Source organism: Sus scrofa, chromosome 15 (genome assembly GCF_000003025.6).
Source record: "Sus scrofa isolate TJ Tabasco breed Duroc chromosome 15, Sscrofa11.1, whole genome shotgun sequence".
In the NCBI taxonomy this organism is placed as follows: Eukaryota; Metazoa; Chordata; class Mammalia; order Artiodactyla; family Suidae; genus Sus; species Sus scrofa.
In genome coordinates, this window is record NC_010457.5 from 131654216 (window position 1) to 131676636 (window position 22421).

At 48.0% G+C, this 22421-nt stretch overlaps 1 protein-coding gene across 1 annotated transcript; it reads right to left on the reverse strand.

Moving 5' to 3' along the window:
- On the reverse strand, positions 1440-20601 carry GPR55 (G protein-coupled receptor 55). The gene is made up of 2 exons (XM_005657587.3): positions 19170-20601; positions 1440-5169 (listed from the first exon to the last, which is right to left on the reverse strand). The coding sequence occupies exons 1-2, from the start codon at positions 19282-19284 to the stop codon at positions 4199-4201; spliced, it is 1086 nt and encodes a 361-aa protein (XP_005657644.2). The 5' UTR covers positions 19285-20601; the 3' UTR covers positions 1440-4198.

Sequence of the window (22421 nt, forward strand, 5' to 3'; positions counted from 1 at the left end):
CCCAATCTATTAACAAAACCCCTTCTAACCTCCCTTAGGCTCTGCAGCCGCCCGCCAGGTCTCAGCCATTTCAAGCATCCTTGCAATCACTGCTGCTTTGCAGTAACTTGCTACAAGGCTCTTATCTTCCTACAAATGTCACCAGTATTCTATAGCAGCTACGTGGCATTCCTGTAATGACTTGCAGCTTTGTCGGGTCCCCAGAGAGAGACTCAACAGGAAAACCAGAGACACGTGCAGTTTGTGGACTAGGGTCCCCCGTGCAAATGCTCCCTGGGGACCAGTATTCCAAGGGAAAGAAAGGCCATGCCCTTCAGGAGATGTGGCCCAGATGTGAGGTGGCCCCTGGGTTAGCCAGAGATGGCTGTCGCATTAGCCTTCTCGAGCTGCCACAACAAAATACCCACAGACCCACAGATGGCTTTAACAACAGGAGTTTATTTCTCATAGTTCTGGTGGCCGGAAGTCTGAGATCAAGGTGCCAGCAAGGTCGGTGTCTGCTGAGGGCTCCCTCCCCGTGCTGCCGACGGCCGTCTTCTCGCTGTGTCCTCACAGGGCCTGTCCTCGATGCCTGCTTCGAGAGGAACCAAGCACGCTGGTGGCCTCATCAGGGCACGAATCCCATCATGAGGGCTCTACCTTGAGGACCTCATCCAAACCCAAGACCCAACCCCAAATTCCATCACATTGGGGGTTAGAGTTTCAGTATATGGGTTGGGGGGTGTAGTTCAGCCCATAGCAACCATTGAGGAGCAAAGACGCCCCCAGCATGCTCCAGCACCCAGGCCATGTCGGGGCCATGCTCGGGATTGTGGGGGACTCAAAAGAATGGGGTGGCCCAGGTCAGCACCTGGCTGTTCCCATTCTCCAGAAGCTCTGGACAGCCTAGCAGGAGTCCTATGTGAGGAGCCATGAAGGAAAACTCAGACCTGCCCTGGGAGAGACAGGCTCACTCTGTGGGTGGGCGGAGAAGGGAGGGGTCACCAGTGGAGGACTTCTGAGAACTGGCCCTGTGTCTTCCGCCCGTGAGTGGTCAGCAGGTCTCCTGCGCTGAGCTGCACAATGTGTGTAGAGGAGCCAGAGCCTTAGAAAGCAGCTCCAGTGTTGTGTTGGAGGTGGGACAAGATAGTGGGAGCAGGATGGGGTGGACTCAGGGCTGGAGGGACCACAGCCTGTGGGTCTTTGTGGGGCCTCCACCAGCAAGAACCAAGTACACAAGTGGAGCTGCATTTAGACCCTGCAGGACTGGCTGTGGGCACCTGGCACAGGCCCCAGCTATGCTCTTGGGGGAGGCCTGAGGGTGCCCCCAGACTCGGTGTCCAGGTGGCTTATTAGATTTGGTCTCTTCATGGTCCCTTTGACCAAGATTATTGGGTCAACTGGCAAAGGGCCATCAGTGGCCAGCTCTTTCGAGACAATAAACAGAGCCCAAGACAAGATTACTTGGCATCACAGGAATCTATTTATTTGGCAAATCAGATTAATCAAATTGTTTTTTTCCAAATCATTGTGCTGATTTCACACCTGTACACATACCTAGTATGTCTCGGATTTTTTTCAGACTGGGAGTACAAAGAAGGCCACATTTACAGCCAAGGTCCCTAAGCTGCCCCTGGTTTTAGTAGCAAGAATTTTGGTCTTTCCCACAACTAAGGTCAGCTGTCCCCAACTCACCAGCTGCCACTTGCTGGTGACCTTGGACGCATCAGCACCTTAACCCTGACCCACTGCACCTGCTGGGCCTGCTGGGCCTGACTGCTGATCATGGGCCAGACTCAGAGTCCCAAGGTTGGGACCCTGAGCAGCCTGGCCTGTAACGCTGGACCTGTGCCTGCTCCCATGGACCCTATGGGTCATCTGTGACTCACAGGCCATGTTGGTTCCCCTTGGGGAGAGAGAAGAGGCCCATCTTCTCCCGCTAGTATGTTGGGATCCCCCACGCTCACCCACAGGTCCACAGATGTCACATCAAGCCCATCCTGTCATATCCCTCCAAGGACCTACACCTAATAGTGACACAGTTCATGGGTCTAGACTTTCCTTCCGCCCCTGTCACCTGGCTTGGGCAGAGTCAGGCAGCCCAAAGACAAGACTGTACATTATTGAGCATCACTGGGGATGCTAGAGGGTCAGGCCCTGCTCTCCCTTAGCCTGTCTGGCCCTAAGCACACTGGGAAAGGACAGCTGCAGCATGAACACGGCTCTACCCAGCAGGCTCCAAGCTACAAAGGCAAAGAGAACCTTGGGGAGGGGCGGTTCCTAACTCTGCCCAGCCACGAATCTGACCGGGGTCCAGCCCAAGGGTCCAGCTGGAGGTAAGTCTGGCTCTCTGAGAGTAACACAGGCGTGCCTCTGTCCAGGGTGCCCTGGGGACTGTGCAGCCTACAGGTGGGGTGGCGGTGGGGGAGTGTCCAGGGCTTGGGGCAGCTCGGCCGGACCCCTCTCTGGGTCTGCAGAGCCCCTGACTCTGGCTGCCAGTTCCGGAGGCCCAGTCTGAGGGGCGTTGGCCTCTGGTCCTGGTCATGACCGCTCCTCCACACCCCGGGCTACCCCTCCATTCAGACTTTCTTCTCACGCTCCCCTCCAGCCCCACCTGACCACTGACCACAGAGCAGGCAGGAGAAGGAAGAGCGCCTGCCCTTCCAAGGCACTCAGTCCAATCGAATGCTTCTCAGGCAGGAAGCAGCTCTGCCCTCCATCCTTCCTGCCCCTCCAGTACCCCACCCCTCTCCCCTCACAGAACCCATGGTTTCACACTTTGGGCAAGCACCCAGCCCCGCCTCCTCCTCCATCAGGGTTTAATTTAACTCGCCCTCTTCCCCGGCCCCCTCACAGCCACCCCTCCCTTCTGTCCACCTCTCAGCGGAGGGCGCCTCTTATCCTGCAAGTAGAAGGTGGGTACCTGTCTCCCTAAAAACCTCTGGCTGGTTCACATGGGGTCTCACACGTCACTGCTCATCCCACTCACTCCATCTTGCCAATCACCCCCCAATTTCTCCTCCTCATCATTTCACTCTCTGGAGCAGCTGAGTCATTGTCAGGCTTTCAGGCTGTCACTGCTGCGCCTTCTCCAGTGCATTAGAGAAGCCCGGGCCAAGCTGTGATTCAATTGTTTACAGTTGCCACTGCCAAGAGCCCCTTCTCCCTCCTGGCCGCCAGACGGGGACAGGCCCACGGTCAAGGTCACTTGGTCAGGTGGGCAAGACAGATAAGACAGAGACATCTTCCTTGTTCTCCTCTGGCTGAACCAAACCAAATCAAATCTTTCTCATCCTTCTCAAGAAAGCTAAGTCTAAGGAGCAATGTCCCAGTCTGTTCAAGATGACAAGCTGGTCCTGGTCAGGCTTGTCTCCCCTGCCTCTCCTCCCCTGGGACCACTCCATGCAGTGGACACCCCGATGGCCATGGATGGAAGGCCACTTCCAGCCCTTGGTCTGCCTCCTATCTTTCCCAGGTATATCCCACCCGCTCCCGGCTCTCAGGTGTCCCCAGTGCCTTTCCACTCTGTCTCCCCGGCTTCCATAGAGTGTCCACATCTCCACACAGCCTGGTCCGCACCAGCCCCCTTCAGTCACAGGAAGGCTTGCCTGGCCCCCCAGGCCTTTCTAAGGCCCATAGAAAACTTGGGGCTAGCTTGTGTATTTGCTCTCTCCAGTCACCCCGACTGCTGTCATCTCCATGAGGGTGTTGGCCAGCAGAGCTCCAGAAGAGACCAGAAAATGTAAGTCTGCTCCCCCCTGGGATCCCCAAACTGAAAATGAGCTTGGTCCATCTCTACCACTCTATCTCTCCACCATGACCAACCCACTTAATCATCTCTCTCCTAACTCCTCCCTCTCTTCCTTTCCAGAATCTTCTAGCCTAACAGAGAGACAGAGGAGAGTTGGGAAGCAGCCCTATTCAGATGGTCTCATTCTCTTTCTCAGCTCTTCTGCCTCACGCTTTTGGGATTTAAAAATCAAGAATTCATCTGCTCCTTTGGTCTTTCAGAGGTCCTCAACCACTGGGTGGCTTACATCATGTTGTCTGGGTGCTGGGGAAAGGTTGTGGAGGGCACAGTGAGCAAAGATGGCGTTCAAGAGAGCATCAAAGGGAGCACATGCCAGTTAGTGCAAGACCACATCAGAGCCCTGGAAGAGGGTACCCGCTACTGGAATTTGGGCTGGGGCTCCCTTCCTCCAAGCACAGCTTTCTTCCCTTAGCCCCGGGTGGTCATGGTATCCTGGCGGACCACCTGGACCCTGGAAGGCCGGTGGTGGGTCATGATGTCCATGCGGAATTCTTTGATGACAAAGTAGTAGCAGAAAACATCCAGGCAGCAGTTGAAGTTGGAGAAACACATGGACAACTGCACGAACAAGCTGATGTTCTGCCTAGTCCTGCATTCCATGATAAAACCGTTCCTCACCAGGAACTGCAAGAAGAAGCTCAGGTGGACTGGGAGGAAGGAGACCACAAAGACAACCAGGTTGGCCGCAATTGTCCAGATGCAGGTCTTCTGCTGGACCCAGTCCTGGGTGTGGTTCCGACGGCGGACCAGGATGCAAATGCTCCTGGATGAACAGAAACCCATGATGCTCATGGGAAGAAGGAAGCCGAAGACCTCCAGTGGGAGCAAGACCTTGACACTCCAGGTGCCGTCAGACAGGTTGTGGAAGCACGTGTAATTTTCCTCTTTCTGGTGGAAGCTATAGACAGGGGTGCTCCCAACCCAGAGAAGGACCCAGATGATGCAGCAGATCCCCAAAACCTTCCTCGGGGACCGGAGATGGCTGACCAGGAGTGGGTACCGGATGGCCAAGAACCGGTCCAGGCTGATGAAGCAGATGGTGAAGATACTGCCGTACATGCTGATGAAGTAGAGGCATTCCACCAGGGTACAGAAGGGAAGAAAGGGAGCCTTCACGTGGGACAGGGCCATCTTGAATGGGAGGGAGAGCACCAGCAGCAGGTCAAAGACTGCCAGGTTGATCATGTAGATGGAGGTGGCAGCGTAGTACGGCCACCTCTTCTTCAGGAAGGAGCTGAAGCCTCGAATGGCCAGCAAATTGAGGAGAAGGCCAAGGAGGAAAGTAGGGATGTTGACTGTCATCTGCACAGTTTTCATCAGCTTGTCCACGTCATTGAAGTTGCAGTCCTTGCTCTGGTTTAGCTGGTTCATGTTCTTTCCTACAACGCCAATGACAGATGAGATGAACTGCCACTTACTCTCTAGAACTGATGGATTCTCAAGAATCATAAACACTTCCCCGTTATCACACAGCCATCCATGCTCTTTGGATAACAATTAGAAAACACAGGAAGAGAAATTACCTCTAATCTCGTTGCCTAGATAGAAGCATTGTTACTCTGAAAACTCACACACACACACACACACACACACACGACTTTATCTCTACAAAAACAGAACTGTGTGTGAAGATCGGTCCCTTTTTTCCAATCAGAACTCCTTCTGCTGAAAGTAGTAACAATGATATAAGCCCTGACCCAAAATGGTTTCATCAAAAATAGAATTTCACATAACTGAAAGTAAGAAACCTAGGGTAGGGCTGACTTGAGTCGCAACTTGAACAGCTTCAAGGGCTGTTTTCAGGACCCAGCTTCTTTTTATATGTTGACCCTCTGCTCTGTCCCACCCCCACCCTGAAGGTAGGACAGAGTTGATCCCACTCCTGCTCTAGGGCTGCTCGCAATCAATGCATCACATCCCCCTGGATACCCTCATTGGTTCGTTTATGGGCTCAGGGATGGACATTTAACTCCCAACCTCAGAGGTGGTGAAAAGCAATGAAACTTTCTTGGGTTTCTAGGAAGGAAGTTGGGACTCTTTCTGCGAGATTTGAAGTCAGGAGGCTGAAGTTTGGAGCTGCTGCAGCCTCTTGCTCTCCAAGGAGAGAACCAGACAGAACTAAAGACACATGGAAGAAAGGACATTCCCAGAGGGAATGAAGAGAGGGCTTGAGGTCTCCTTTAGACAGGTAAAAAATTAGAGCTGGCCTCAAGGACAAGAGGATCAAGGCTGCAGTGGTGGCTGCTGAGGGACGCTGGATACCGACAGACAGAGAGGGGTCACAAGCCCTTGGGAAGGAAGGAGTTGGGTATTTTTAAGACCCTATAGAGAATGCCATTCCCAAACCCTCTCTAACTGCTGCCCAAAAGAGAAATATACATATATCTCTTATGCATGGAGCCCTACACTGTAAATACGTAATATTCTTAAATTGATTTGGTGGCTTTCCAAAAATTTTACATTTTCCTATGTGCTCACTTTTCTTATAGTTTTATATCACAAGAGAGCCAATGTACTTACTCATATGCAAAGCTTCAGACCCCTGTGGTCTGTGTGAATGGAGCCTCCTGGAGTTGTGTCATGGAGAACCCCACATGAGGCTGCTCCAACCCTAGGATGCCTGGAATTAATGCAGGCTGGCCCACTGCCCCCTCCTGACTGAATTTACCCAAATATCCAGAAGCTTATCTCAAAATAATAATCATCATCGTAGCTAGAGTAGCTTGGAATCAACAAGAGACATTTCAAATATGCTGAGGAGGGCAGGCAAGAACCAATCCGTCTCTAACTGAAAAGTGTCACCACCTCAAAGAGGAAGATTCCATTGGCTCAGAGACATCACCTTCAACAGCAGAAAGAGCAGAAAACCAAGAACCGCAAAGATAAGAGCTAATACAAGCTTAAAGAGATTCGCCAAGATCACACACACACAGAAAAGGGAACTTGGGGCATCCGTTTGGGGCTGGGTCATGCTCCAGCAGACTCTATGGGTGAACCCAGCACACTGCTGATGACTCAAAGATTAGAATTAAAGTGGCCGAGAAAAAAATCTGTGATGCTCCAAGATAAAGCCAAAATCAAGGCCCAACTGTGGCTGATGTGAACAAAAAGATGAAAAACAAACAAAAATGGTCTGATGGAGAGCATCCATTCCAGAATGCTGGGGCTCGTCTGGATTCACCGTCCCAGGTGCATGTACGGAAAAGAGACACCCCTCAGCTATCTCAGGTGTCTTCCAATAGGAGGACCCTAAAGGTCACATTTGAATTGCTGAACAGCTTCAAATGGGCACTTTTCAGATGGTCATCTTTGATGCTAGGATGGCCCTCTATGGACTGGCAAAAAGAAATGAGGTTGGGAAAAAAAAAAACAAAAAAAAACTTCCAGCTAATGGTAGAGTGAACAGAGAATCTGAAAAATTAATCCTCTGAATTCCCTCTGAAAGTTTAAGGAAAGCACCTTTTTTATCTTGTTTATAAAAAGATCACAAACTTCCCTGCAATAAGATAAAAAGGCCCCAGCCTGCAGCAAGAGCTAAAATAGTTATTTTTCTCAAAGATGGGCTGCCAACAAAAACCATTCCACTGGTCGTGGGGCCAGCAAGCGCCCCAACCTTGACCTGTTACCTGGGCCCATTGATGGCTCTTGTCCCGGCCGATTCAGGGATCCTGTGCGATCACTGTAAGGTGGGTGGGTGGGAGGCTGAGAAGCAGATGCTAAGTCAGTATTAGACATTTGTCAGCTTTATTAGGGGAAAAGCCTATGAAGGATAAAAGGAGAGGGATCGGAATGGACCAGGAGATGCTTCAGCCCACAGTGTAGCTCTGAGAAAGTCTGGGCCAGGCCAGTGGAGAGTCCCTAAGCACGTCGACATTGGAGAAGTTCCACACCTAGCAGGACTCTCCCAGGACTGGTGCCTCCATGGAGCCCAGTCATTGGCTAAAGGCAGCCCAAGGTGAGCGTGGCACCAGCTGAGCTGTCAGTCACCAGGGCCCTGGTTCCAGCCTCATACCAGGAAGGAAGTCGAATGAAATGGGCAGAATCATGGGTCAGGTTTTGTTAACCACCAGCAGCTGGTGCCTGAGAGGTGGGGCTGAATCAAACAGAGAGGACGAGAACTTGGATTAGAGGAGCCACATTTCTGCAAAAATTTTGGAGCCAGAGCCATTCCTAGATATCCCACTTATAGCTTTAAATATCATTAATACGAAACCTTGCAAACATCCATAAATAAATAAACCAAGTTCCCTGGAAACCTCTCTGAAAAAAAATAATTAGCACCCAAAGAGTTTTGAGAGAGAAAAATTGAACATGTGGAGTTCATACCCAATTGGGTTGCTGTTCAGGTGTGACGATTATAGAAAGCCAGCCTCAGGTATGTATGGCTTCCAGGAAACCCCAGCCTCCAAAGGACAAAAATTTAGACCTCTGACAGATACTAACGAAGGATGCAAACCTCAAGGTGGGAAACCTTGGAGGTGGAAGCAGGAAACTGGAATGAAACCAAAGCTACGCATGAATATGGTTAGAATTTTAAAATTAAACAAACAACAAAACAGTGAAAGAGATCATCTGTGTCCTTTAAAAAAAAAAAGGACCCACGAAATCTTTTAGATAAATTAACAAATAAGGAAGATGTTTTGGGGCTGTAGGGGTCTGGGATGGTAGCAGGTAGTAGGACATTGGATGAAACAAATAGGCCAAAAAAGGAAATTAAAGCTCTTTTTTTTTTCTTTTACTTTGATAGGTTTTTTTTTTTTTTACTTTGATAGTTACTTAGATAGGGTAAGATTTGTTTTTTAACTTTGAAGTAACCATTGACTATTAAAAACAGGATGTCTATCCTCAAAATCACTGAAGGAGATGAAAAGAAACAAATCAGACCAAAGAGCAAAGAAGTAAATAGGCTAGGAAAAGGAAACTAAGCATGGAAATTATAATAAATATGAACTTTTCAGATTGTTTCTTAGCCCACATTCTCTGTCCAATTACAAAATAAAATTCAACTCTTTGTTGCTTATAAAAGACACACTTAAGGACAGAGAAAAGTTCAAAGCAAAAGGCACATGATGAGACAGCAGACAAATAAAAACAAAAAGAAAGAGTGGCAATATTGCTTTTTGGATTTTTTGGGTTTTTTTTTTTTTGGTTTTGCTTTTTAGGGCCGTACCCACGGCATATGGAGGTTTCCAGGCTAGGGGTCTAATCGGAGATACAGCTGCCAGCCTACCCCCAGCCACAGCAACACCAGATCTGAGCCATGCCTGTGACCTACACCACAGCTCACAGCAACGTCAGTTCCTTAACCCACTGAGGGAAGCCTGGGATCAAATCCACAACCTCATGGTTCCTAGTCGGATTCGTTTCCTCTGCACCATGACAGGAACTCCAAGAGTGGCAATATTCTAACCTAGCTCTGTAGAATTAAGAATAAAGCTACACATCAGGATTTAAAAGCTTATTTCATATGGATAAAAGAAAAATTGTGAAGACAAATATAATTATCTTATGCACTGAATGATGTTGTATGAACGTACATAAAGATTTTTAGAACTCAAGAGCCTGGCAAAGATATTGTGGTGTCAGATTTTAATATATTATAAATATGAACAGATCCAGTTGGCAAAATATAAATGAGATATAGAATTATGTAAGAATATAATTTAATTAAGAGCCCTTAGATTTGGTTTTAAATAAATAGTCAATCCCCTTTTTTTTCAAGTTTCCAAGAAACAGTTGTTAAGGTGAATTATCTGCCCAGCAAGAACAAAATAGCAAAAATTATGTGAGCTGTATATTCTGACCACACTACACAGAACCTAGGAAATAAATATTGGCTAGGAATATACACCTAAGAGAAAACATTGGCTATTTAAAAATGTCAAGTCATAGTATCCATGAGGACGTAGTTTCGATCCCTGGCCTCTCTTGGTGGGTTAAGGATCTGGCATTGCCATGAGCTGTGGTATAGATCACAGATGTGGCTCAGATCTGGAGTTGCTGTGGCTGTGGTGTAGGCTGGTGGCTACAGCTCCGATTAGACCCTTAGCCTGGGAACCTCTATACGCTGTGGGTACAGCCCTAAAAAGACAAAGAATAAAAACAAGTGAAGTCAGAACTACAAAACAAAATTTATAGGACATAATCAAGAATGAGAAGAACTTTCTGGATTGATTGCTTTAAAAAATTTGTAAGATACAGCCAACACTAAATACATAGCCCTAATAGCTTGAATCCTTTTTACCCCCCAAAGGAAACTAAATAAATGAATGAAATAGTCAACTTAAGCATTTAGAATAAAAGAACAAACGGAGAGCTATATTCAGTGTCCTCGGATATGCGATAATGGAAAAGAATATATGTATGTTTTATAGCCGCACCCAAGGCATATGGAAATTCCCAGGCTAGGGGTCGAATCAGAGCTGTACTACCAGTCTACACCACAGCCACAACAACGTGGGATCTGAGCCGAGTCTGAGACCTACACCAACAGCTCAAGGCAATGCTGGATCCTTAACCCACTGATGGAAGCCAGGGATCAAACCCTCATTCTCCTGGATACTAGTCAGGTTGATTACCCCTAAGCCACAATGGGAACTCTAGAAAGGAATTTTTTTTAAAAGAGTGTTTAAAAAAAAACAGTTGGAGTTCCCGTCATGGCGCAGTGGTTAACGAATCCGACTAGGAACCATGAGGTTGTGGGTTCAATCCCTGCCCTTGCTCAGTGGGTTAACGATCCGGCGTTGCCGTGAGCTGTGGTGTAGGTTGCAGGTGCGGCTCGGATCCCGCGTTGCTGTGGCTCTGGCGTAGGCTGGTGGCTACAGCTCTGATTCGACCCCTAGCCTGGGAAGCTCCATATGCCGCGGAAGCGGCCCAAAGAAATAGCAAAAAGACAAAAAAAAAAAAAAATTAAAAAAAACAGTAAAGAAGAACAAAAAGTTCATAGAGAAATCAGGAAAATTTTTATAAAGATAAAAGCGGAAAGAAATGAATTAGAAAGGAAGAAAATACCAGAATCAACAAATTTAATACCTGGCTAATTGCTGGGGGGATTAAACTAAACAATGCATATATCTCTAATAAATTGTAATTAAGAAAAAAGACTCAATCATACCTAGAAATAAGAAGAAAGGCGTTACAAGCCTAGCTAGAGAAGAGAGACAAAGATAAGAAATGACCATGTTACTTGTGTGCTAATCCATTTATTTAAAAACTTTGATGTAGTTGACATTTGGGGGCAAGACATAATTTACCACAATTAATACAAGAGTTGACACAGTAGTATTGATTAAATCGCCAACTATGACAAACTGAGAATGTTATCAAAGAATAAACAGATTCTAGCATTTTTTTTTTTTTTTGGCTGCAGCATATTTTAAATTTCAAGGAACAGATCATTCTTATACTCTGTACACAATTTCAGAACACAAGATAATAATGACGAATTTCTGTTATGAAACTAATTCACTCAAATACCAAAACTTGACCAATGCAGCATAAAAAAGAGGAAAATTATTGCTCAAATGTGCATATGAATATAGAGGCAGACGTCTGAGTTAGAACATTACCAGGTAGAATCTATTATACTAAACTTATAAATCATTGTTTGACCAAGTCAGATTTACCATAGAAAGGTAAGACCACGTCAGTGTTAGGAAAGTTATTAACACTGTGTATGACTTCATTAAAGCAAAAATGAAAAGCCTTCTGTTTATATTCATAGTTTTTCCACAAAAACCTTTATTGGGGCCGCACCCAAGGCATATGGAGATTCTCAGGCTAGGGGTTGAATAGGAGCTGTAGCTGCCAGCCCACACCACAGCCACAGCAACGCCAGATCTGAGCCACATCTGAGAAGCTCACAACTGCCAGCCTACACCATAGCTCAAGGCCACACCAGATCCTTAACCCACTGAGCAAGGCTGGGATCGAACCTGTGTTCTCATGGATGCTAGTCAGATTCATTTCCACTGAGCCACAACGGGAACTCCTACAAAAGTCATTTAAATGATGGAACAGAAGGATACTCCTTACATATGATAAAGAACAACTCATTCACATCAATGGCCAATTTTGCAGTTAACAGTAAAAAAAAAAAAAAAAAAAAAAAAAAAAAAAAAAAAAAAAAGACTGTTGTTGAAACTTGTCAACACCCAGATGTTGCGAATAACGCTCTAAGACAATGAACCGAAATAATAAGGGAAAATAAAAGAGGTATTCCCTCAAATAATACAAATGGAAGGCTTAGTCAATTAATGATGAGACTGTCAGTGAATAATGTTGGGGTAAAAACCAGTCTTCAGATCTTATTTCATACCAAGGAGACAAAGAAATTCCAATTTCATTACCGAATTCAATTTCAGAAAGAATCCAACCATAGAAAACTTAGCAGTCAACTTGTAAAAGGAAAAGGAAAAGCCCTCTGTCAACTTAGAATGAGTGAAAAGCAAAAGAATCAGACAAAAGACAGGACTGGTTTGACTGCACAAAATTAGAAGATTTCTTTTAATTAAAAAAGTTTAACATTGGAGAGTACACTGAAGGGAAAAAATACAAATAGATTAGAGAAATAATGTTCCTTCTCTAAGAGTATTAAAAAAGTGTAATATCAAGACACACAATAGATGAGCAGACACAGGACAGAAACAGTTTCCAAAAGATTTACAAAGAGATAACATTTACTTATACAATCTAAAAAAGAATCTGGCAAGGCTTCCACGAAATAGTCACCGAGCATGCAAATAATTACCCAACTTCGGGGATTTGATAACTTATAAGCCCTAGGAATTTTACTAGTCTCTCATTCAGCAATTCTGAAATTTTACCTTAAGTAGATTATATGCAAAAGAAGGGAAAAGTATGCACAGAAATATGTTCACTTTAACATTTTTCTGAAAGCAAAAAATACACACACCCCTTGAAATGTCAACAAGAGCTTAATTTCACTACGGTAAATCTAGTCAAGGGAAAATTTTTGTCTGACTGTGATATGTTTATGCTGACTATGTTAGGTTAAAAACCCACAAAAACTACAAAATTAGACATTCAGAATGATTTGAATTATGACTTAAAAAAACCCATGCAGGGGGAAGAAAAAAACCTAGAAAAAAGTTTCCATGTGCCAACATTGGTTGCCTTCTAACAGTTAAAGCGTGGGTAAGTTTTAAATCTTTTATCTTTTTTTTTTTTTGATATTTAGAAACCAACTTTATTTTATTTTATTTTGTAACCCCAGATTAATGATTGTTCACAAACAGAAAGCAGGTAAATACTGATATGAACAACTAACACATAAGAAAGGCAAATCAAAAATCAACATAAATGCTATGAAATTAAAGCTAGAGTTACTAAAGTAAAAATAATAGCGATGCTTAAGAGTTGAACTAGTCATATTTAAAAGTTAAATAATAATGTAGATTCAGATTTAAGAAACAGTACTAGCCAGGTAAATCAATACAAGGTATAGTATTGACTAAACTAAATAGCATTTTATATCACAGTTGTTAAATGGCTGTTATTTTTTTTTTTGGACTTAATATTTCTTATGTTTTTATTTTTTTATTTTATTTATTTTTATTTATTTATTTTTTATTACTCAAATGAATTTATCACATCTGTAGTTGTATAATGATCATAACAATCTGGATCAATCTGATCATCTGATCAATCTGCTCAATCTGATCATAACAATCTGATCAATCTGATCACAACGATCTGGATCAAGAAGATGTGGTCCATATACACAATGGAATATTACTCAGCCATTAAAAAGACCGAAATACTAGCATTTTTTGCAACATGGTTGGACCTAGAAACTATCATGCCAAGTGAAGTCAGCCATACAATGAGACACCAACATCAAATGCTTTCACTGACATGTGGAATCTGAAAAAAGGACAGACGGAACTTCTTTGCAGAGCAGATAGTGACTCACAAACATTGAAAAACTTATGGTCTCTGGAGGAGACAGTTTGGGGGGTGGAGGGATGTGCTTGGGCTGTGGAATGGAAATCCTGTGAAATCAGATTAAATCTTTTATCTTTATCGCTCTCTCCTCTGTGTGTGTGTGTGTGTGTGTGTGTGTGTGTGTGTCTAATTTGTATAATTAATGATAATATGGAAACTTTTTTTTTTAATTTTAGTGTATTAAATGCTAGGGAAAAGGAGAGAAATGAAAAAAAGGTTTGACTTTCCCTTAAAAAAAAGCAAAGTCTGGGTGTGTATTTGAGGTGTGGGCGGGCTGGGGCAGGAAGAAGGCTTACACAGAATTTAAAGGAATGCATTGAATTTACATAGGCTCAGCTGATGAGGCACAAGACCTCATCTGCCAGGTCAAAGATTTCAACAAGCAGCATCAGCGGGACTTGGGAACAAAGCATGAAGTGACAGTGAGAACTGAACAGGTGAGAAAGCAGGGACCACCGAAGGGAACAGAGAACAGCCACAAGAACCCGATCCATGATAAAGTGCGAAGCTTCGGAGTTCCCGTCATGGCGCGGTGGTTAACGAATCCAATTAGGAACCACGAGGTTGCTGGTTCGATCCCTGGCCTTGCTCAGTGGGTTAGGGATCCAGCGTTGCCGTGAGCTGTGGTGTAGGTCACAGACATGGCTTGGATCCCACGTTGCTGTGGCTCTGGTGTAGGCTGGTGGCTACAGCTCTGATTCGACCCCTAGCCTGGGAAACTCCATATGCCGTGGGAGCGGCCCAAGAAATAGCAAAAAGACAAAAAAAAAAAAAAGAAAGTGTGAAGCTTCATCTGTCCGCAGGTCAGGCATCACATCCTCAAAATTGTGTGTAACATAAGCAGGAAAGAACAGGAGACCCAAAATGCCAGATGGACAATGGAAAGTGGGTGAAGCTGTTTATACATAATTCTCCCTATTAATAGAAACACATGTAGATGTTAAAACTTAACTTTCCAAATTGAGAGTTTAGGTTAAATGATCTTGTCTAATTTAAAGGGACGAAGGAAGAGAAAATTCACAATAGAAACCGAAAGTGAAAAAACTGCAGTGTCTCAGTATAGAAAGCAGAGGGGCAACCCCACGGAGGTTCCGACAAATGTCACAATTTACAGTAGAATTACAACACTTTATAATAGTCTAACAGTTTTATTAACTATACTATTTGCTATGAAAGGAGAATCCAATAAAAACATAAAACTCAATCATCTTGTGTCAATAAGAGACAGAGAAAACAAAAAGGCATATACAGAAATAGGAGGATAATTGATGGGTTATCAGGCACCCAGAACGCTAGAAAAGAAGGAAATGTGACAAAGATGGGTTTTTTGTGTGTGTGTGTGTGTGTGTGTGTGTGTCTTTTTAGGCCTGCGCCCACAGCTTATGGAGGTTCCCAGGCTATGGGTCAAATCAGAGCTGCAGCTGCAGGCCTACACCAGAGCCACAGCAATGCCAGATCTGAACCACGTCTGCAACCTACACCACAGCTCACAGCAACACCAGATCCCTAACCCGCTGAGCAAGGCCAGGGATGGAACCCACAACCTCATGGTTCCTAATCAGATTTGTTTCCAATGCGCCACGATGGGAACTCCAAAGATGTTTTTTTAAGTAAAAAGAATTGAGAGAGTAACACCAGACCCCACAAAGCTAAACGTTACCATAAATGATAAAACATGCAATTTATGTTCCAATGAGCATTGCAAAGAAAGTACATGATGGGAACAGGCAGAAATGCCAAACAAAGTAGAAAGAGAAATATAATTGCAGGTAGAGGCCTTAAGGCTCCCCTCTTAGAATATCATCGATCAAGCAGATGAGAAATTTAGAGCTCTGAAGAGCTCAATTCATAAGGCAGGACTAGCAGATTACTGAGAACTAAATCATAAACCAAGGGAATCCACTCTTTCTGGGAGAGGACAAGTGTCTTGCACCAAATCCATCCTATTCCTGGGCTCGGCCAAGCATTCCGAAGCAACAGCAAGGCCACCCTTCTGTTCTCAGACCCTCTGGCTGCAGCACATGAGAAAACACCACTCTTGGGGGCAGCACCGTGGCATTAATAATGCATAAACGCATTTTATGCATTCTCTTCTGTAGTCTCCTGAGTAATGTGTCTGTCAGAGATTAAAATCAGAAGGACATTACTGAAATATTGGAAAGGAGCCAAGTATTTATCCATAAAACGCAGATGCAGTCACGGCTGAAAGGAACATGAGAATGCCTACGTATTTTTGTAAACAGGAAAGACAGGGAGAAACGAGGTGAACCCTGGTTACACTCAGACAGTCTAGAAGAGGAACCTGGGGGACATGTGACAAGTGGCCCCTGCACTGCTCAGATCACCAAGCACCAGAGGCTGTCTGTCTGCAGGGGCTGCATGTGGAGGGGCTAGGGAGCCCCAACACCGAAGAACATAGAGAAAGGACTAGAGTAGAAGAATAGACACATCAGTGTCTCCAGGGCTCAAGACCAGCGCCACTGAGGGACTCCATGGAGCCATGGAGCCATGGAGCCATAAAAGGAACTGTTTGCAGGAGCTGTAGAAAGCAGACCTAAGGTGCTAGCGGAAGTTGGAGAGCAGACCGGGTGGCCATGTAGTGAGCTCTCTGTCCCCAGAGGTATCCAAGCAAAGGCAGAATATCTGTTTATCCACAATGTTAAGAAATTTCCCATATACGAAAGAATATGTGAAATAGAATGTTCTGCCAATATATCGTTTCTAATGTTTAGTGAAAAGGAGAGAGATCTGGACTGGGAGTCCAGAGGCCCCTGCTCTGCTCCTGGCTCGCTCCCTGGCTGTGGGGCCTCTCTCTGGGTTCTCTCATCCAAACAGCACTGCCCAGCCCCAGGGATCTGGAGTCCAAGGCCTCGCCCAGGGGATCTCTTCCTGCCAACTCGGGGCTGCGCAATCTGGCCACACCTTCAAGGACCCAGCATCCCACTCGGGGCAGCCCCCTTCCCATGTCTGCACAGCAAAGGCTCCTGACCTAACCCAACTATGTGGCTCAAAGCAAACCAGCCTTCCTTCTTGGAAAGTCCTGGATCTTCCAGAAAACACCAGCAAGAAGAAGAAGGCAACCTCAGACAGTTTGCAGGCTAGGGAGGTACCCTTTCTTTTGTGCTGCCAAACACCTCATCTGCACGGCGCCCTGGGGTTTGAGTCACCTCAGAGAAGGGAGGGCCTGCCTCTGGCTGAGCAGAGTTGGTACAGCCTGAGGGATGTTCCTGGAAAAGGAATAGTCCCTGGGAGCAGCTTCCGTGCCTGAAATCCCAGTCTTCTCTGGGAGAGCCGGCGTGAATGCTCCGTTAGAATATAAACATTTTCTTGGAGGCAGTTATTTGCTACTGACACCATTGCGTGAACAAATTCATCAGTTTACACCCCATCTGGGCTGCTGGGGGGGACGTGATTAAGAAAGAACAGGAATGTATAACAAGTCGCGTTGCTGTACACCTGAAACTAGCACAGCACTGTAAATCAACCATACTCCCACATAAAATAAAAATTAAATATTAAGGGAGGGAGGGAGGAAGAAAAGGACCCAACGGGACAGAGCACATAGAGTCTTCCAGGAGGCCAGACTTTTGCCTCAGCTGCACCCTGAGCCTGATGGGGTTGGAGCGGAGCTGGGGGAGGGCAGAGGCCAGCTCAGGGACTTGAGATGGGGCCAGCTCTGTGCTAAGTGCTCTGCGGAGGGAATTCAGTACATGCCTGGAATGCTGGTGTAAGTGTGCCCATTTTACAGATGAGGAGGGTGAGGCTCGCAGAAGCTAAAGAGTCTCCCCAAAATCAAACAGGTAGGGAGGGGCCTCACTGGCACTCACATTCTGAGTCTCTCCATCATCTTTCCCTCACCCCAGCCCTGCCCCGAGCAGCATCAGCCAGAGCATCCAGGATATCCAGGAGCTCCCGGCACCCCCTTCCTCACTCCTTTGGGTACCTGATCCTCTCAGACTCACCTCCGCTCCTAAAACCCCCCTCCCTTCCTTCAGTCCATGTCCCCGATCATCTGGTGTCATGTCCTTGCTGTAGCCGAGGGGGGCCATGGGGATGCGTGTCCCTGCCGTCCCCCTGCAGCCCCGGGACAAGGACCATGCTTCCTTAGCTCGGACGTCACCTCAGGAAGGTGACAGAAAACAGGCCTTCAAAAAGGATGTACCAGCGAGTTCCTGTCATGGCTCCGTGGTTAATGAACCCAACTAGCATCCATCAGGATGCGAGTTCGATCCCTGGCCCCGCTCAGGGGGTTAAGGATCTGGCGTTGCCATGAGCTGAGGGTGTAGGTCGCAGACGTGGCTCAGATCCCGAGTTGCTGTGGCTGTGGTGTAGACTGGTGGCTACTGCTCCAATTCGACCCCTAGCCTAGGAACCTCCATATGCTGCAGGTGCGGCCCTAGAATAGACAAAAAAAAAAAAGGACGTATCAAATGAAAGGGGGCCTGACTGTGGCAGCTCCAGAGTGACAGGCCTTCCCTGAGGAGCTGGCACGGCTGGTCAAACTTGAGAACACCCAGCCTTCCAAGCGGCACTGTGCGGACCCTGGCCTCAGTGCCACCACCCCGGGAGCACAACGCCTAGCCCAGGCCAGTCCTATAGCTATTTCCTGACCCCCACTCTCAAGAAAGATCTGGAACCTTCGGGGTTCTCCATGCAGCTCCATCTTCCCTCCCAGCCTCTCTAAGAGACACTTTGAGAAGGTTTGAGAATAATCTAGTCATAAGATATGATGGTAGCTAAAGCACCCAGGGTTCTTGCTGGAGGGGAAGCACTTCCACCACTTACTGCTCTCAAGGGCCCTGTGAGAAAGAAACTATTATTGCTCCCATTCCCCTGCGAAGCACACTGAGGCCAGGGAAGATACGCAGCTGGCAAGGGGCTGGCCTGGGCCTCCCAACCATGGCCCTAGCCTGCCATGAGCACCCTGCTCAGAGGCTGCGGGGTGATTCCTCGAGCTTGTCTCTGGGCTCTTGGTGCTTTCCTGGCCAGATTCCGGGGGAAGCAGGTGGCCCGGCCAATGGGGGATAGAGGTACGAAAGCCGAGCTCCCCTGGGGAAGGCTCCCGGGCTGCCTCGGGTGAGGATTCCCCGCCCTGGCAAGATGCTGCAAACTTGAGTCAAATCAGGAGGAAGTTGAGGGTTCGTAGAAAATGTCACCTGTAATCAGGGACAAACCAGCCCTCTGCCACCGCTGCTGCTGCTGTCACAGAGGCTGCCCGGAGCTGCCGCTGTCTCTGCTCTCTGGGAAGGCCCACCAAGTCCAGGCAGGTGTGGACAGAGCCTTGGCCACGAAGGCTGGCTGACCTCAGGAAAGTCACCAGAGGTACACGAGATCTAGGTCAGTGTCTGGCTCTGGGCATCGCGTTTTCTGAGTGGCCCTGGGGTGGGAGGGCGGGGGCCAGGGGTGCTGTTACCTGTGGGGGGTCCGGTGCAGCTGAGCAAGCTGTGCGATGTCATCTCTCCTCCGAGCTTGGTCACCAGCCTGCTCTGGGGAGAGTCACTTCCCTCTCTGGGGCTCAGCTTCCTCATCGGTAAAATGAGGGGGTGGGACTAGATACTCATAAGCAGCTCCAGCATCAGCCTCTGGCTGAGGGGCTTCTTCCCTCCGGTCTGGAGAGGGGTTCTGTGGGGGTCCCTCCCCCTAAGGGGGACTAGAGCATGGCTTGGGGGGGCGCCTTGCCAGGGAGAGGCTCTATACTCTTGTATGCTTTCGGGGGAGTCCTGTGCACTCACTCAGCTTCCAAAGCAAAAGAGCCCCTGCATGAGCTGAGGTGTGAGGAGCCTCAGGACAAGGAGGAAGCCCCTTACACAGCAGACATGCTGAGCCTGGCATTGCAAGGACAGCCAGCATCTGAAAAGGGCCCAAATGGCCTCCGGGGCTGCTGGCATTTAGGATTCAGAAGTGCTGTCCCCAGAAAAGACAGTGGTGCTGGACACCTTCATGTTTTAGGACTTGTGGGCTGGGAAGGTCCAGCCTGAGGGGACGTCTCAGCCCCTGCCTGTGTGTCCTCCAGGATGGTCAGCAGGGCGCCTGCACGATGCTGCCCCCCAGCCCCGCTTCCTGCGCCAGGGCCCCTCGAGGATTTGGGTCAGCCTTGGGCTGCATCGCTCCCCAGTGGCCCTGTAAGCAGAGGCTTCCCCCAGGATGTCCCATCTCCAGGGCGAGGAAAGCGGAGATGCACCCATGGGCCCCAGGTGGCTCCCAGCAGAGGACTCATTAAGACTATAGATATGCAGGAAAATCTGGGCCAAAACGCCACCTGACAATTCCGCCCCCAGGGGCGCAGGAGGGTCTGAGGGATCCCCTTAGAGACAGAGGCATAGGCTGTTTCTACATGTGTGACTCTCAGGCGTCTACGAAAATAGAAATTCTCCAAAGTAGGTCTGGGTGATTCATACCAGCATACGCACTCTTTGTATAAACAGCTTGTGTGGGACTGAGGCAAGCCGCCGGGCCCTCCACGACATTCGGTAAAGAGCTTGACAGAACGACGGCCCCTAGGTTCCCATCCGCTCCCATCGGATCCCACCCGTGCTTGTGTGATAGGTAGAACCACGTCTTGGAACCCCAAATTGACCCAGGTTCGAGGCAGGATGCTGGGCAGTCCCTGCCTAAGCGAGGCCACCCCAGGCCGCTGGCCCAATCGAAGCCCAAGTGTGGTGGCCCGGCCTGGGCACCCTGGGTACAGCTGCCTGCGAGAAAAGTGGCAGAAAGGAGACAGGCAGGTGTCCAGGGCCTGGGAGTCCCAGGAAGGGCTCAGCCTTGAGGGACCTGCAGAGGGCGACTCACCCTCAGCCCCTTCTCAAAGGGAACCTCACCCACATCCCGTTCTAAGTTCATTTTTTTTAAGTGAATATTTAAATAAAAATATTCATTTTTATTTAAATGAATATTTGTGTTTAGGGCTGTTGTTTCGTATTTTAAATTTTGAATGCATGCATGATTCAAACACATATAAACATTCAGTAAAAAGTCTGTGCCCCCACCCAAATCTGGCACCCACCTACCCTCCGGGTACCGCTGATGGCCGGTCTTTTCAGAGTTCCTGCGCCAGCATTTAGGCATATGTTTCCTTATTTTCTCCGTGGTAACACAAACACAAAGCATCTTCCACCTCCCTTCCTTTAGAGCTTTACTAACAACCTACATCAAGGCATGATGCTGGGAGTTCCCAATGTAGCTCAGTAGGTTAAGAGCCTGACATAGTGTCCACGAGAATGCAGGTTTGATCCCTGGCCTCGCTTAGTGGGTTAAGGATCCAGCATTGCTGCAAGCTGCAGCATAGCTCGCAGATGTAGCTCAGATCCAGCTGTGGCGTAGGCCTGGGGCTGAAGCTCCGATTTGAACCCTAGCCTGGGACTTCTATATGCCACAGCTGTGGCCAGAGAAAAAAAAGAGGGGGTGATGGTGGACCCCTCAGCAGAGAAATGTATGGTCCAGAGAGACTCAGAGCTTGCTCTCTTGCCCAGAGCACCCCCCAGAGCCCCCCCACAGCTCAGGCCTCTCCTCCCCCCACCGCAGCTACAGCCCTGGGGAGTTAAAAATCTGAAGACTTTTTTTTCCAGAAGATTTCTCTTAAACATCCCAGGACCAACCAGCCACCTTGGTCCCGCCCCACCTCTCATCATCCAGAACAACTCAGAGGCTTTGGGAGCTTTGGGAGCCTGGTGGGGGACTGCCTGCCTGCCCGCCCGCTGGGCAGTGGAGCTGGAACCTCCACCCTCACCAAGTCTGAGCCCAGGAGCATCTGAGCCCAGGAGCACCTTCGAGAGCGAGGAACAAGCCATTGCGTGTTTGTGCATGAGCCGCGCCTCAGCTCCTGCTCACTACACCGTCCTCCCTGCAGCTGCTGATGGCCCTAATGGGAGGGGCAGGACTCAGACAAGGTCCTCTTCAAGCCAGATGCCCAATTCCGCAGCATCAGAGGGGCCTTCACTACGAAGCTTGTCAAGACCACAGGTTCTGGAAAAGGTGGGCGTGCCGAGCTTCGGCTCCAGCTGAACGCAGGGGAGGAGAGGTTCCGTGATTTACATAAGTGAGGCCTGCACATCGAGGGAGCATCTGAACGTCAATGCCTCCACTGGCCTTCTGGTCCCAGTTCTCCAAGGCCCCTCAGAGTCTGGCCTCAAGAGGGCAGTGTCCTGGGCAGAACCATCAAGGGAGCTTCCTGGCTTTTCTGTGGGACTTCAGGGTCTCTCCAAAGAGATAAAACTCCCTTCTCTCTTTTTTTCTTTTTTGTCTTTTTAGGGCTGCACCCTTGGCATATGGAGGTCCCCAGGCTAGGGGTCGAATTGGAGCTATAGCTGCCGGCCTGCACCACAGCCACAGCAATGCCAGATCCTTAACCCACTGAGTGAGGCCAGGGATCGAACCCACAACGTCATGGTTCCTAGTCAGATTCCTTAACCACTGAACCACGATGGGAACTCCCAAAGAGATAAAACTCAAAAGGCCTCTGGCTGAGATAAGAATTACAAGACCCAGGGCTCCCATTGTGGCTCAGGGGTAACAAACCCGACCAGTATCCTTGAGGGCTCGGATTTGATCCCTGGCCTCGCTCAGTGGGTTGAGGACCTGATGTTGCCATGAGCTGTGGTGCAGGTCGCAGACACAGCTCAGATCTGGCATTGCTATGGGCTGTGGTGTAGGCTGGCAGTTACAGCTC

What these genes read in the sequence shown, in the direction of transcription:
- GPR55 (XM_005657587.3), bottom strand. Translation starts at nt 19,284, where the DNA reads ATGAGGAAGCTGAGCCCCAGAGAGGGAAGTGACTCTCCCCAGAGCAGG. An exon ending in CTGCACCGGACCCCCCACAG is followed by an intron (nt 5,170 to 19,169) that starts GTAACAGCACCC and finishes TTGGCGTTGTAG; the next exon opens with GAAAGAACATGAACCAGCTA.